General features: G+C 33.7%; 1 protein-coding gene across 2 annotated transcripts in view; it reads left to right on the forward strand.

Moving 5' to 3' along the window:
• RUNDC3B (RUN domain containing 3B) overlaps positions 1-17,359 on the forward strand; it is a 151,371-nt gene that overhangs the window by 72,038 nt on the left and 61,974 nt on the right. For both annotated transcript variants that reach the window (XM_047095834.1, XM_047095833.1), the window contains exons 5-6: positions 8,428-8,517; positions 11,070-11,150. In XM_047095834.1, coding sequence (XP_046951790.1) covers positions 8,428-8,517; positions 11,070-11,150 — 171 coding nt within the window. The remainder of the gene's footprint in view (positions 1-8,427; positions 8,518-11,069; positions 11,151-17,359) is intronic.

Consider the following 17,359-nt stretch of genomic DNA (forward strand, 5'->3'; position numbering starts at 1 on the left):
TAGTTATACCTTACCTTTTGTCTGGATGCTCCCTGACATAAGTGCTTGTAGAACAATGAGAAATGATCTCTGGTCCTTTAGGAATCTTGAGAGTATCTGAATCAAGTGTTCTTTTCTTGTTCTACTCTTCACAGATAAAGAGTAATGACGTCCTTTAAAATGCTGATGCAAGTGTTTACCCCAGGACAGAAGGAGGAGCTATATGAGCTAAAATAGGCAAGCTTGAGAATAATAATCTGTGAAAATCCAAGGATAAGATTGGGTGAAGAAGTAGGGGAACAGAAATATAGTAAATTATCTTGTAGGAGCACATTACATGGCTCTGTAGTGTTAGAGAAATACAAGTGATTTTTTTTTTTTTTTTTTTTTTTTTTTTTTTTTTGCTAAGATGGAGGATGTCTTAGTGAGCAGTTGGAAACAACCCTTGCAGGGTTTCTGGTTTAGGGATTGAGGGGTTACTGGGAAATAGCCAGAGTTGGGAGGTTAGAGAGTTGAGATTAGAATCCAAGCTTAAAAAAAAAAAAAAGGTGGGCAATTGTTTTTGTAGGTTACTGGGAAGACTGAGAAATAGAGAAGTAAAGTAGAAACTGAATTAATTTGTTCCAAGTTTTAATTTCTCCCTACCCACAGACTGAAAAATAGTTAGAAAAGTTAAGCTAAAAAACACAAATGTGATACTTGAAACAAGATTGAAACCATTCTGGTAAGAATTTGAAGTAACAAATATGGAAAATATGAAGTAGAGATAAAATTAGTTTTGTAGAGATTTGTTTGTTACTTTACAATGGTACCGCAGTACTTAATTTATGACAAAAGTTGTACTCAGAAGAAATAATTTTTTTATACTATAGTAGGTGTAAGAGAAGGAAGGAGTGAAGTATGAAACAAAAGTTCAAAAATTAACTGAGCTGTCACAAAGTGAAAAAGGAGTTGATAAATACTTTTCCCACTTACAGAAAAGTAGATAGAATAGTGAAAAATTACCATATCTTTCAAGAGCTAAGAAAGACTTAGAATCTGAATCTGTTTAAATTATAAAATACAATCATTAAATATTTTATAAATATATATTTAAAATATATTAAATATATTTTAAAATAATTTATTTCCTAAAATATAAATAAAATACTTATATTTTATATTATTAAGATGAAAAACATTAATAAAACTTGCTTGTGCACTACTACCTTATTTCATATACAAAAATTACTGAAAATGGATCAGACTTCCATGAAAACTCTTGGAAGAAAACATCAATGTAAATCTTCCTGACCTTGGATTAGGAATAATTTCCCGGATATAATAGCAAATACACAAGCCACAAAAGAAAAAGTAGATACATTGGCATAATCAAACTTAAAACCTTTTTGCTTTGAAGAATATCATCAAGAAAGTGAAAAGATGATCCAAAGAATGGGAGGAAATTTTTGCAAAGTTAAATGTCTGATAAGGGACTTCTATCTAAAATATGTATAAAGTACTCTTACAACTTAGTAATAAAAACAAAAACAAAACATTTAAAAATGGGCAAAGAATCTGAATAGGCATTTTTCTAGAGAGGATGTACAAATGACCAATAAACACATGAAAGATGCTCAACATCAATAACAGGGAATTGCAAATCAAAAACACAATGAGATATTACTGCTCATCCACTAGGATGGCTAAAATCAAAAGAACAAATAATAACAAGTATTGGCAAGGAGCTGGAAAAATTGAAATCCTCATACATTGATAGAAGGAAATAAATCATGTAGCCCCTTTGAAAACCAGTCTGGAAGTTTCTCAAAAAGTTAAATATAGATTTACCACATGACCCAGCACATAACCCCTATATATATGGATACATATATGTATGTGTGTGTGTATCTATCTATAGATACATATATATCTACATATGCATATATGTGTATATGTATTTCCGAGAGAATTGAAAATATGTTCACAAAAAGCATATATATGGACGTTCATTGCAGCATTACTCATAATAACCAAAAAATGGTAACAACCCAAATGTCCTATCAACTGACAAATGAATAAACAAAATATATATTCCATACTGTGGATTGATATTCAGTCATAAAAAAGAAATGATGTACTTCTTATGCCACTACTGGTACTTGCTTCTGTGCTCATTCATTGTGGACCTGATACCTCCTTTGTGAAGTGGCAGAGGAGGATACTCTGAAATTCTCCATGGTCAATGAAAAGCCCAAGGAAGGAGTCAAGACTGAGAAAAATGATCATATTAATTTAAGGTGTTGGGTCAGGATGCTTCTGTGGTGCAGTGTTAAGATTAAGAGGCGTAAGGGTGCCTGAGTGGTTCAGTTGGTTAAGCATCCGACTTCAGATCAGGTCATGATCTCGAGGTTCATGGGTTCGAGCCCCGCGTCAGACTCTGTGCTGACAGCTCAGAGCCTGGAGCCCGCTTCAGATTCTGTATCTCCCTCTGTCTGCCCCTCTGCTGTTTGCACTCTGTCTCTCACATCGTCTCAAAAATAAACATTAAAAAGTAAAAAATAAAAAAAAAGATTAAGAGGCATACAACACTTAGCAAACTAATGAAAGCCTTCTGTCAACCACAGGGTTTGTCTATAAGGCAGATCAGATTCCCATTTGAAAGACAGCCAGCCAGGGGCGCCTGGGTGGCTCAGTCGGTTAAGTGGCCGACTTCGGCTCAGGTCACGATCTCGCGGTCCGTGAGTTCGAGCCCCGCATCGGGCTCTGTGCTGATGGCTCAGAGCCTGGAGCCTGTTTCAGATTCTGTGTCTCCCTCTCTCTCTGCCCCTCCCCCGTTCATGCTCTGTCTCTCTCTGTCTCAAAAATAAATAAACGTTAAAAAAAAAATTTAAAAAAAAAAAAAAAAAAAAAAGAAAGACAGCCAGCCAGTGAAACAGACATACCCACACAGTTGGAAATAGAGGAGGAATATAAAACTGATGTGTTCCAGCAGCAGACAGAAGGTGTCTACTAAAGAAGGAACCTGCCACTTTGTTCCAGAACTCTGTTCGTACAGACCAAGAATACATTCTGTGTTAAAAAACTCAATTTGGGGCGCCTGGGTGGCTCAGTCGGTTAAGTGTCCGACTTCAGCTCAGGTCATGATCTCGTGGTTCATGGGTTCGAGCCCCGCGTCAGGCTCTGTGCTGACAGCTCAGAGCCTAGATCCTGCTTCGGATTCTGTGTCTCCCTTTCTCACTGCCCCCTCGCTCACACGCTGTCTCTCAAAAATGAGTAAACATTCAAAAAAAAAAGGAAAGGGGTGCCCGGGTGGCTCAGTGAGTTGAGCGTCCGACTTTGGCTCAGGTCATGATTTCACAGTTCATGAATTCGAGCCCCGCATCAGGCTCTGTGCTGAAAGTTCAGAGCCTGGAGCCTGCTTCAAATTCTATGTCTCCCTCTCTCTCTGCTCCCCAGCTCACGCTCTGTCTCTCTCTCCTTCAAAAATAAATAAAAACATTAAAAAAATTTTTTTTAAATTAAAAAACTCAGTTTGGTTCCACCACATCCTGAGTACTAGTTGATAGTTTATTCTTTCATTTTCCCCTTCCTCATTCCTTTACTCTGCATGCAGTAACTGGTGTGTTTGCACTAGCATATTGCCTTTTTTTTTGTACTAAATATCCAGTGGTATATTTTGATTGACATCAAATCAAGATGGAATGGGATAAAATAATGACTCTGTGAAAAGAAGCTCATTCTCCATGCTCTTCACAACTTTGAAAGATCAGTATTTCCTGACTTAGCCCTGTATTGTGTGATCTTTATTCTCTATTCATTTTCCTTTCTGTCTTCGTAGAATTTTTAGAATGGCTTTAAATACCACCTGTATGATCATTTAAATCTCTAGCTAGGGAGTTTAGATCAGATTTTTTTCCCCTCTAATCTTCTTTACCTCTTCCTTAACAAGTGGTCTCACAATCTGCCTACATGGTTGATCAAGTCAGAATCTAAAATTCGTATTTGATTTCTCTTTCTCCCTCATTTTCTATAATAATTCCTAATTATCAAGTCTTGTCAATCTTCTCTCCAAAATATATTTTGATCTATTTACCTCAATCTCCATGACGGTTACAGTAATAAATACCTTGTTTATCTCTTGCTACACTCCCTTATTGGTGTCCTAATTGAGCTTCCAGTTTTCCCCCTTCTACTAGCCATTTATCTTCCAGCCAATCTTCTTAAATGTTAAAAAGATTGTGTTAATTCCCACTTAGGTCTAGAATGGTTTCTCTTCAAACATATTTCTTGGAGTCAAATCCTAGTTTCACCACTTTCTATCTGTAGAGTCTTACACAAGTTCTTAATCCCTCCCTGGCATAATATGTGCTGGTAAAGTTAAGGAAGATTATTCATATCAAGCATTTGTAACTGTGCTTGGCACTCAGTAAATGTTCACATTTGTTATTAATGTTATATGGCCTACAGAGCCCTGTGTGATCAGACTTCTCTGGGCATAAGGCTCAACCCTTGAGAATGCCTTTCCTAATAGTGATTTTCTTCAGAGTTGAGTTCTCCTTCAGTTTTTCTCTACTTCAACAACCTATTTATTTGCTTATCCTACTTATCAAGTCTAATTACTTTTTTCTCTTGTTTGTTGCCTGTCCCCTCCCCTAGACGGTAAGCTCCATGGAGAGGGACCATGCTTAGGTCATCCACTATTTAACTTTCATACCTGGCACAGTTCTTGCCACATAGTAGGAACTTATTCTATATTTGTTGATAAAATAATTAATGAATCTCACATTCTTAGCAAGATATTTGGAGATTTACTTTTTAGTCAGGTTTCATTCTGATTCAGTTTGTCTTTGAATGGAATATAACATTTATTTATAATACTATAATCTATTTTGGATGTCACGAGGGAGACTTTTCTAACTTCCTCCCTTAAAATTTCATACATAGAGACTAAACTGGGCAAGGGAGCAAGAATGTGATAATGAAATTTCTTTGGTTTAGAAGAGAAACTTTCTCATACTTTAGTATTGCATTTTCAGTGTGTGTAATAACTTTTGACTCTCAAAAAAGGAAAATTTGAAGCATGATATTATATAGTATCAGTATGATACTCTGGTGATTCCTTTGGATGCAATTCAAAGGGTATTTGTTATTGAAGTACCTGAAGGGCCTTCAAATAGTTTTACAGAATGAACACCAAAGAAAGAATTATAGAGATATATTTCAATGAGAGTTAAATTATATATGATAAGAGAAAAAGTACGGTTGTTATTAGGGTGTTATTTTAAATGGTTTTCTGGTTTCTGATATTTTTGTAGTCAACAAATGATTGGAAAGAGTATACCTAATAAAAAGTGGAAGCAGGGCACCTGGGTGGCTCAGTTGGTTAAGCATCCAACTCTTAATTTAGGCTCACGTCATGATCTCACAGTTCATGAGATCAAGCCCCACATCAGGCTCTGCACTGTCAGTGACGGGCCTGTTCGGAATTCTTTCTCTGCTCCTTCCCCACTTGTTCATTCTCTCTCTCTCTCTCTTTCTCTCTCAAAATAAACATGAAAAAAAATTTTTACAGTGGAAGCTTTTCCTCCAGATACAGTAATATCAGTAGTTGCTCATAATTTTTCTTTGTTTCTAACATGTAACACTTCTTTAGGGATACAATCTAATGTATAAAGCTTTAAATTGAAGTTTTAATACATCTTTTTCACCTTGGTACTTTCAGTGTTTATAATATATTTTAGCAATTCATTATACTGTTTTGGTTAGGTCCTTCTCATACAATTATTTTCTTTAGAACAAAAAATATTTTCAATAAAAGGGAATTTTTTTAGTGTATACCTTACTATTATTGAATTTAGTCATTTAGGATTTACCCTCTTGGTTCATTTGTTACATAACTTTGGTTATATAAGCAAACTTTATTAATGCTCCAGTTTTTCTATAAGATAAAATGTAGATGTTTACAAGTTTTTTTGAAGTCTTTGAAAGGGTTGATAACAAGAATCAGATTTCCAGTCAAAATTGATATGTTGATTTGATTAAGGGAAAAAAATTAATTTTTCCTAACAGCTTCTTCTTTAATACATGGGAGTAATGTCTTTGATTAAATGATAAAAATACCTTTTTCAGTTCAGATCACTTTAACTCAGTATTTTTTTGAATACTGAATTATTTTTTAAATGTTATCTCAGAAGTGTATTTTATGAAAAATACTTTTTTTCTTAGCTTGCATTAATAGTGAAGATGTTGAGCATACAGTGGACACCTCGTTAAGTAGCACTTCCTCTACCGTTTGTCCTCCCATCCCTTCTGGTTCAGTAAAAACTCATAATAAATGAGGTCTATGCAGCATTCCACTTCAGGTATTGTTTTATTTAAGTGGAATTATTTCACATATAGCAAGTGTTTCACTTATATTGGTTTACTTAAAAAATTATTAGTAAAACTTAAGCCAAAGAACTCCCCAAAAGAATATTGTATAAGATCTTTAGACTTTAAGAAATCTCTGAAACTGGTGAGATATGTGTGTGTTTTTGGTATTCTTCAGCAGTCCCTAACACAATGTTGACATTAGTAATAAGCAGAAATAGTTTTGATCTGACTCTTAGAATGTACTTTTAAGCATGGTGGACTCAAAATTAAAAAAGAAAAAAAAAAAAGACCTTTTCTTATATAGGGAAATACTAGGAATAATGGGTGACTCCCAGTTATCAAAAACCAGAATTCTTTTTAAGGCATGTGTTCAACAGAATTTGGGCTCTAGAGCCATTGTAATCATAACTCTTTTCGGAGTCAAAATATTTTGTCAACAGCCATTTTAGCTATTGGAACAGTGGCAAAATCTCAGGTATATAAATTTATTTAAATATCTTTACCTTTTTGTGGAAAACCTTAAGTATGTAGAAATTTTTTCCATTTGTTTTGTTAATCTCTGTTAGGCTGGAAGTTTTAGTTTTTCTCTTTTTACATAAATCAATAAAAGCAATTCCCATATTTCCAAGGAAACACAAAACCTCTATTCCAGGCAAGTTTTCCCACATATTTGTTTGTATCTGACAGAAGGTCTCTTATTTTCCTTTGTACTTTTCACTCATTTAAAATTCCTTATGAACTATAATATAGGTTAAATTCTCTTTAAATATTTTTGTTTTATAGGAAGTGATAAGGTTTAAAAGAAAATATATAGAACTTAAAGTAAGAAGAATTATGTTCCTTCCTTGAGCAGTTTATCTGCATGAGCTTGGGCAAATTGTTTTAACCTAATTCTTAACTTTTCTTGATGGAAAATTTGAAACTAATAATAGTTCTTTCCACCTTTGCTTCATGGACTTTTTAAAGAAGTATCAAAGGATATGTTTGTAAAAGTATTTTTTAAACTATGAACTATGCAAAATTGGTGGATTATGAGCTTATTAAATTTTTTTGCAGCCTTAATAAACTCATGACTAAAAAGAGTAAGACAAATTCCATTTACTAAAATGGAATAATTTAATTTAATAAGTAAATAAATTTTATTTAATTTTATTTATTAAATAAAATTAATTAATTAATTAATTTTATTTAATAAATAAAATAAATAAATAAAATTTACTAAAATTCCATTACTAAAATTTCCTTTTAGTTGGTGGGATCTTACAGAGTGGTGTCCACTGTCTATATCTAATATAAATAGGTAATACAATCAAATGATGCCTGGTTATTGAACATAAACTAGTTTTTGCACAGTATTATTTTTAAAAGTAAATACAATGATCATACTTATTTGTGGAAAAATGCCATAGACTCGTATCATAATATTTTCTCAAAATACTTATTTTAAATATTTTAAAATAAAATTGTAGTATTTTAAAAACTGACATTAACCGAAACAATAAGCTTTACAAGAATTAAGAGAGGTGGATTCATAATTTATTTTGTCAAAGATAATGAATACTTCCTTTTTCATACACAAACACCCTGCTAGCTCATTAGTATTGTAGTGTTAAAAGATTAGGATGAATTACTAATGATCACATCTCTCTAGTTCTCCATTTAGTTAATAAATGGACTTTCTTGTACTTACAGAAAAGCAATGTGTGTTTGTCTTTTTCTATATATACAATAATATCTACAGAATTTCAAAATTAGACCAGTAAAAATGTGAATTTTCCACCTTTCAGATTACATTTATATTGCTTCGCTGTTAGGGAAACAGAGTAGGCAGTCTTGGCCAGTTGAAAGAGTTACTTTGGAAGTTCTTTTTAAAAGTGGTGGAAATACTTAGAATAATTTTTTGTTGTTGTTCTTACGGCAGCATTTTTTGTTTTTTTTTCCTAAATATCTTCAAGAATTGGCTGATTCAAATAGTTTTTATTTTGATAAATAAAATTTAGTTCTTTATACCTTAGTTTGGTTTCTAAATAATTTCTACAGAGGATACTTCAGTCTGTTTTTAATATTTATATATTTACCCGTTTCATTTTATAGGCGATTTTATGACGATGGAGCAATTGTCTTGGGCGAGGAAGCAAATATGCTTGCTGGCATGCTGCTTGGACTCAATGCCATTGATTTCAGGTACTTAGTCTAAATGCATTCAGGTTTTAAATTATTCTACCTCATACCAGTTTCTACTTAGCTTTTATTCTTGGTTTGCTAATAAGAAGTAAAGCACACAGCTGGATATTGATATTTGATTCATGTCGTTCCCTTTCCAGTAACATCAGCTTTCTAACTGGGTTTGCTCTCAGCAAAGAGACTGTCTCAAAGTTAAGGATTTAACTGACATGTTTGTTCTGTAGTTTGGGCAAATCTTAGACTATATCTCCCCAGCAAAAGATTATGTACCCTTGTAGCCCTGAAGGAAGTTTTTGGATCTTATCTCTTAGTATTTTTCAGCTACTGCTATAAAGTGAAAAGATGCACTGAAAGTAGATGGAAAGCCAGAAAGATTTTCATGATCTCATGTGTTGAAATAAAAAACTCCTGGCATGATGTGTTTGGTATCTTGTGTTTATATTATGTATCTGGGCCATCAGAAATATTATTAATATTTGCTTCTATCATCAACAAGATGAATTGATTTCAGACTGAGTATACGTTCTAAAAATGTAAATGTAAGTTTTTCATATATTCATGGAAGTATCTTTTTGTATTCTTTAATTGATCTAAGATTTTACATTATGCTAAAAATAAAAAGTTTGCTTATAACAATTCAAACATAGGGGCGCCTGGGTGGCGCAGTCGGTTAAGCGTCCGACTTCAGCCAGGTCACGATCTCGCGGTCCGTGAGTTCGAGCCCCGCGTCAGGCTCTGGGCTGATGGCTCAGAGCCTGGAGCCTGTTTCCGATTCTGTGTCTCCTTCTCTCGCTGCCCCTCCCCCGTTCATGCTCTGTCTCTCTCTGTCCCAAAAATAAATAAATGTTGAAAAAAAAAAATTAAAAAAAAAAAACAATTCAAACATAAGATTAATGGAAATATTACAATTTTATTGAAAAATATCACTTAAAATCCAAGAGTATCAACAAAATAAGTATAAAACTTAAATGAAAATCTACTGTTAGATCTTTAATAGAAATATAATGCTGCTCATTTTTAATACAGGTACCTTTTTTTTTTTTTTAGCAAATCACTGAGGGTACCTTTTTTTTTTTTTTTAGCAAATCACTTCCTTTTCAAAATATTTTCATTTTCTCAGTCTAACGTTCCTCTGTTTAAAATTTAATAAAGTAGTATTAGGTTATTAGCTTAATTGTTTAGAATACAAAAATGATAGATGCCATATGGAGGTTGTCTTTTTGATCCTTCTGAGTGTATTAATTTTTCACCTGTCATCCTGCTGGTTCTGTCTGAATCCTTTACATTTCTGTTTTTTGGTGCAAAAAGAAAACCTGGGATAAGAATGTGAACTCTTGGTTTATAGTAACCCAATGATACTGTATGATCAGCTGAAAGTAAATGTCTTAAAGATACATTAGTAATATTTCTGTAAATGAAGGAAAGCCCTTATAAAGTATTGCCACTTTGGCTCACTCCTTATTCAAGCATGAAAAAGTATGGAGCAATACCAAGATACTCTTGATATTCACATTTAAAAATGGAATTTCAATAGGCAGACTTCCCAAAGAAATCAGAACATAGGAGTTCATAGAATAATTTGTTTTTTGAAAGATCCACCTACATCTTGTAAATGTTCTTGTTTATGTTCCTAGTAGATGTACTTTTTTAATAACAGTGACCATAAAACTAAACACTTTTTTTATTATCCTATTGGATACACCATCATACAAAACAAAGATTACTGGATTGGGAGACCAGAGGTCTAGAGTTTTTTTACTGGCTTTATGTGACTCCCGGTATGACTTTGGGCAAGTAGCAACCTTTCCTGTTGCCATGGCCTCAAAAAGGATTGACTGACGATCAAAAGGATTTTTTTTTAGCTTTCTTTTTAGGTCTAAGACCCAGGCCCTTTCACTTATTCATAGTTTAAAAAACTGTCATCTTCTAATTAGTTAAATCTTTTAAAAATATCGTCAGCAGCATCTAAGAATTTGTATGAAAACATGAACAAGTCTTCATTTGAAAATCCTCTAATGACGTCTTAAAAAATCCAGTGAAGGGGCGCCTGGGTGGCGCAGTCGGTTAAGCGTCCGACTTCAGCCAGGTCACGATCTCGCCGTCCGTGAGTTCGAGCCCCGCGTCGGGCTCTGGGCTGATGGCTCAGAGCCTGGAGCCTGTTCCCGATTCTGTGTCTCCCTCTCTCGGCCCCTCCCCCGTTCATGCTCTGTCTCTCTCTGTCCCAAAAATAAATAAACGCTGAAAAAAAAAATTTTAAAAAATCCAGTGAAGACTAAAATAGTATCAAATAACGTTTGAACAGATTTCTCAGAAAATTTTTCTTTTGCATGATATATTCAGGTTAGAGTGTATTGTGCAGTCCTTTGTCATTGGTATTGAACGCAGAGTATCTTTATTGAGGTGTTTATTTGTAACAAGTAACATCTAAAATATGAATAAAAAATTTACCTACAATTTGATGAAACAAATGTCTCGAACCAGAGATTGTTTATAATGCTTAATGTCGATTTAAAGGTTGGATGTATTATGTGACATATTTATTTGTTTCTTAGCTTCTGCCTCAAGGGAGAGGGATTGGATGGAAACTTTCCTGCTGTAATAGACTACACACCGTATTTGAAGTTTACCCAGAGGTATATGACGTTTTGAAATATGTTATTGAAATCTTAATTTAGGGGCACCTGGGTGGTTCAGTCAGTGGAACGCCCAACTCTTGATTTCAGCTTAGGTCATGATCCCAGGGTTGTTGGATTGAGCCCCACATTGGCCTCTGTGGTGAGTGTGGAGCCTGCTTAAGATTCTCTCTCTTTCCCTCTACCCCTCTTCCCTACTTGTGCGTGCTCTCTAAAATAAAAAAAAGATAGAGAAAAAATAAATATTAACTTATACTTTAATGTCTTGTGTAATATGTTCATCTGGTTAAAATTGCTTTTATTTTAGTATCAGAAATTATTCAAAAATACAGACTCCATTTGCAGACCCCGATGTGTTTAAACTTTTTACATAGTTGTAATTTCAGCGTAGTTTTTAGAAAACATCATGTATTTCTGTTGCTATCATCATTATAATAATAACTTTGATAGCTCTATAATAGTCCATTGAGAGTTCAAAATTATAATTCATCATTCAGATTGTTTTCCATTATAGAGGAAAGGATAATGAATGTTTTTGCAAATCAGTTTTCTTTTTGTTTCTGCTGTGAATTTACAGTTATTCAGGCAAATACAATGAAAAATTTTATGGCTCTTAAAGTGTGTCTTTTTAAAAGAGTCTGTACCAATTTATCTTAATACTAGTATTGTATGAGAGTTAAGAATTTCCTACAATCTCACCAGCATTGAAAATTAATCAGATGATATCTGTAAATTTTTTGAAGGTGTGATTACATAATTGGCTTCCTGAATAGAATGATTATATACTTTAAAAGTGTTATGATCAAGCTAAAGCTTTAAGGAAAACAGAAAGAGAGTATTATAGGTATATATGTAATGTACATACACACACATGCACACTGGAAGATGCATTTATTGGGGATCTAATGTAGGAAAGAAACTTTACCAGCTGCCAGGGATACACAGATGTCAACAGTAAGGGCAATTCATGAAATTCTGAAAATAATAATATAGTCCCTGTCACTAGGATAATCATCATCTAGTGAGAGAAGTCCCTATGTGAGAGGTAGGAGTGTGAAGATACTTTAGATGGTGAAGGAGTAGTAACACAGTCTTATGGTACCAAGATTTCTAACTTGAGTAAGTGGATCACTTGGGGAAAGTGATAATTCTAGTACTTTACATCTAAAAACCAAATAGAGCAAGAATTTTGAACAGGCATAAAATTATATTGTTTTGGGTATATTAGATTTCAGGACATTTTTGAAGACAGTAGTTCAAAAATAATACTAGTAGAAAGAATGCTAGTAATATTGAATGCTTATTGTATATCAGGCATTATTCAAAGTGCTTTCCTTCTATTAACTCATTTAATCCTCAAAAGCTAATTTTATAAATGAGAAAACTGAAACATAGAGAGCTTAAGTAGCTTGTCTAAACACACAGCTAGTTTGTGCAGAGTGGGCCACAGGTCTGGAATTAAAGAGCAAGATGACAGCTGGACATAGGAGTTTGGCCATTGACAAGTAGGTAGAAAGGCTATTTGTAATGATTTAGGAAGTGACTTTAAAATATAAAGATGAATGTGAATACTAATTTTTCTCTCCTACATACATAAGAGACTATAGTAATTACTGCAACACTTTTAAAAATACAATAATGGAACTTTCTCAGGTGGTCCCCTCAGAATGAGTTTAATGATAAATGCTTTCTGCCTCCAACTTGCTTAACCACTTTTTTGTCCGCATTTTTATGCAACTGTCTTTCTTTGACACACTAATCCAAACTTGTATGTCTAGCTTCCTCTCCTTCATACGCTGAGGGATTTCTACTATCTTATTATAAAAAGGACACTGAAATGAGAAGGGAAGTACCAATTCCACCTTGTCATAAATAAGTTAGCATTACTGATAATGGAGGTCTTCTTTTTAGAAATATGTAAACAGTCTTGATTATCATAAAGAGCCAATATTGTAAACATTCAGTTGCTTCCACAAAATATACCTATATTAGACAAATAAAAAAAACGTTTATTAGGTTTCTAATTTTAAGAAACTGTAAAAATATACCCTTAACAAAACTACTGCTTTTAATTTATTTGATAAGTAATACATTCTGATGGTGGGTCTGAGTGCATCACCACTCAAATTTATTTGGTAAGTAATACATATTCATTATACAAAAACTAGAAAATAAAGATAGGTAGATAGAGGAAAACTTAAGTCACTCAAAATCTTACCTTTAAGAAGCAGCTGCTAGAGGCATTAACATTTTGATGGGTAGCTTTCCAGCCTTATCTTTTTCTTTAACATGGAATTATAATGTACATGTAGTACTTCTTTCCCTTAATACTGTATAATGAAGATTCTTGCATGTCATTAACCATCCTTCCACAGCATCATTTCCCTAAGTGAATAGAATTTCATTATCTTACAGTATTTTTACGTAATTATTGTTGGACCTTTGGGATACATTCAGTTAGTTGTCACTGTCGTATGCACTTTTGCAGTTAATAACCTTGTAACTACATCTTTTATATAGACCATGATTATTTCTTTAAGTTAAAGTGGAAGTAAAATTTCTGGGATAAATAGCACATGTATTATTAAAGCTTTTGAAATATGCTATCAAATTGCACTCCAAAGAGGCCATGCTAGTTAAGTTTGTGTAGGCAATAAGTGAGATTGCTTGCTTCCCACCATTGCCAACCAAGTATTAAAAATGTGGCCAGTTGTACAAGTGGAAAATAATATCCTATTGGGTTTTTTCTCTATTGTTTTAATTTGCATTTATTTGCTGGTGAAGCTGAACTTTTAAAAAATGTTTATTAGCCATTAGTCTCTGTAAATGAAGTGTTATCCTTCTGAAGCTAAATATATGAAATATGTTAATAGAAAACATCCTAAAATAGATTTCATATTTAAAACTGGCTTTTAGGTTGTGTATCATTGAGAAAACTCAGGTTTTCTGAGTTACTGCTTGATAAAACTTTAAACATCTTTTAAACACTTTTTCTTAAATAGATTTTAGGCCTGAAAAGTCCAGTAGCTAATGATAGTGTCTTATGATGCCTTCAGTTTTGTACTTCTCAATATAATGTTGCCATCAGCATTCTTATAGCTAAGTCTTCGTACTTAAACATGACTATATCCTTAAAGAGGCAAATTTCTACAAACAAAATTGCTGACTTAAAGAGACTGTTAACTCATGTATGCTGTTAATTGCCCTTCTTAGACATTCTATCCCATATATTCTGCCTCTTGTAGGAATAAAGTAATCATTTTGCTATGGAAGACCAGTTCTTTGACCTATGTACTACATCCCATCCTGTCTCTTAGGTTAAGGTTTTTGTCCCAGCAGTTGTTCTGTCCTCTTCCATTAATTTTTCCTCTTTTCTTTTTTTTTTTTAATTTTTTTAATTAATTTTTTATTTATTTTGAGAGATAGAGGGCAAGCAGAGGAGGGACAGAGAGAGGGGAAGACGGAATCCCAAGCAGGCTCTGTGCTGTCAGCGCAGAGCCCAATGTGGGGCTTGAACTCATGAATTGTGAGATCATGACCTGAGCTGAAGTCAAAGAGTTGAATGCTTAACCAACTGAGCCACCCAGATGCCCCTAATTTCCCCTCTTTTCAGTATCTTCCCACACCTCACAGCATACATGCATGTTGTTATTTTCCCCATGTTAAAAAATGAAACAGAGGAATTTTCCCCATAGTCACTTCTAGCTACTTCTCAGTCAGTCACCTCTCCTTTATTATAACACTGTGTTCCCAGGTTTGTTTTGTTCTGCCTCCATTCTCTCTTGAACTATTCAAATTGAGCTTTAATACTTACCCTTGAAAGTGCTCTTGTCAGAGTCAGCTGTGGTGTCTCATTGTCAAATCCAGTGGTTAATCATTTCCTTGTCTGTCTCGACCTTCTTTGAGCACTGTTTGATACCATGCTCTTCCAGTTTTCCTCCGTCCTCACTCCCCTTCCCCATTTCTCCTCATCTCCCCAACCTCTAAGTGTTGGACTGTTTTTAGAGATCAGTCCCAAATCATCTTTTCTGTCTATACTCACTCTCCAGTTTAGTGGCTCTAAATGTTATCTTTATGCTACTCTTTCCCAGATGTACACTTCTACCTGGAACATTGCCCTAAACTCTAGACTCATATATCCAGCTGCCAACTTGCCATCTTCGCTTGGATGTGTAGTAAGCACCTCAAATGAGCATGTACAAAATAGAACTCCTATTTCTCTCCCAAACTTTTCTTCCTTTAGCCATTCCCATTCCAAGAATGGTAGTTCTGTCATTCTGGCTGCTTATGCTCAAAACTTTGGTATCATCATTGAACTTTCTCTGCCATAATCCACATAGGATCCACCAGCAAATCCTTTGGCACCACCACTATTACCTCCTTAATTCAAACCTGGAAATTTGCAAAAGTCTTCAAGCCTTCACCTCTGACTCCTATAGTTAATTCTCCATAGACAGCTAGACTGATTTTTCTTAAATGAAAGATCATTTCATTCCTCTGCTCATAACTTTTCCAGCAGCTTCTTTCATGTAACTCAAAATAAAAGACAAGATCCTTATTTGATCTGGCCTCCAGTACCTCTCTGACCTTATCTCCTACTACCTGCATTCCCACTTACCATGCTTCAGTAACCCTGGCCATTTTGTAATTCCTTGAGCATACTACACACACTTGTGCATTAGGGCCTTTGTCCTTCCTATCAAATGCAATATCACTCAGATATTTACACGTCTATTTCCCACTTCTTCTCTAAAATCCAGCTTAATACCCTCTTACTGATGAAGCCTTCATTGAACTTCCTACCTAAAATAATATTCCTACCCATGCTATGCCTCTTCCCTCCTTTATTTTCTGCATAGTGACTCTTGCTATCTAACAGGTGGTATATTATTTGTTTATCTCCTCCTACTGGAATGTAAACCCCAAGAAAGCAAGGACTGTTACGTTGACTCACACTTAAATCTCAGTGCTTTAACAGTACTTAGCATAAGAATAGACATGCAATAAGTAGGTGTTTTGAAAATTAAATGAATATCTTCTAGTTTTTGTCATGCTCATTTACAGGATTAAAAATAGCCCTCTGAAGGAGATGATACTTTAAAATTTCGACAAGATAAATAGTCTGAAGATTTTATGGTCCATTATTTCCTTCTTTTTATATCCTTATTAAAAATAAGTGCTTAATTATTAGAGGTAAAGGAATAAAGAAGGTGAGTGATAAGAATTTTTAGTCTGTTTAACAATTATAAATAATAAAGCATTATATAGGTTTTCGGTAAAGGAAAACTATTTTTCCTTTTATATCATTGCCTCAATAAAAATTTTAAAAATATTTTGCTCTTCAAAATATTGGAATGTTCCTGAAATTCTTAAGTATCATTTTCCCACCAAAAATATTGCAGAACTTCTGTGTCCTTCAGAATAAGAGATACTTTTGTGAGTTTCAGCTTTTCATTGTCCATGGCCTAAAATAACTGTTAGCAAAACATATAGGTCATTCATGACCTGGCATCAATATACCTTCTTAGCCATTCAGCTTTTTTAGACAGCTGTAGTATTATTAGTCATTGAAATGTTGGGAGGCAATGTAAAATTGTTTTAAAATTTTGTAATAGAATACCAGTTTCCCTTACTAGGGCGACCTTGAACAAACTACTTTTCTCTTATTCTTACTGTCTTCCATTGTTGGGTGAATCTGTTAAATAGTAGAGCAATACCTCATGGAGTTATCATGAGGATTAATGAGGTAATGTATACCTTGGAATCATTGTATGTAAGTATTTACTTTCTTCCTCGTCCTTACAAGAAACTTCCTTATTGCTCTTTGCTTTCTACTTTTTAAATTAAAAAAAAAATTACTATTTTAATTTCATTGGTAGTCCTATTAATCATTACAACTTTCTATTGTTGATTCAGTTTTGGTAAATTATATTTTATTAAAGTAAAACAAAAAACATGTCATGATGTTCAGAGATTTCTTTAAATATCTTTTAAAATCTCTTTTCTGTTATGTTACCTTTTGCCTTTTGTGTTCATAGCCTTTTATTTTGGCTTAATTTTGAAATCATTCTTGCCAAAGCATTTTGTCAGTTTTGTAGATTTTTTTTCAATTTTTATTGAGAAATAATTGGTATACATCACTGTAGAAGTTTAAGGAGTACAGAATTAAGGTTTGATTTCCATACATTGTGAAATGAATGACTACCACA

This window comes from Lynx rufus, unplaced genomic scaffold (genome assembly GCF_022079265.1).
Source record: "Lynx rufus isolate CCGP_SWC_20201006 ecotype Redwood Valley unplaced genomic scaffold, mLynRuf1.p SCAF_4, whole genome shotgun sequence".
Taxonomy (NCBI): Eukaryota; Metazoa; Chordata; class Mammalia; order Carnivora; family Felidae; genus Lynx; species Lynx rufus.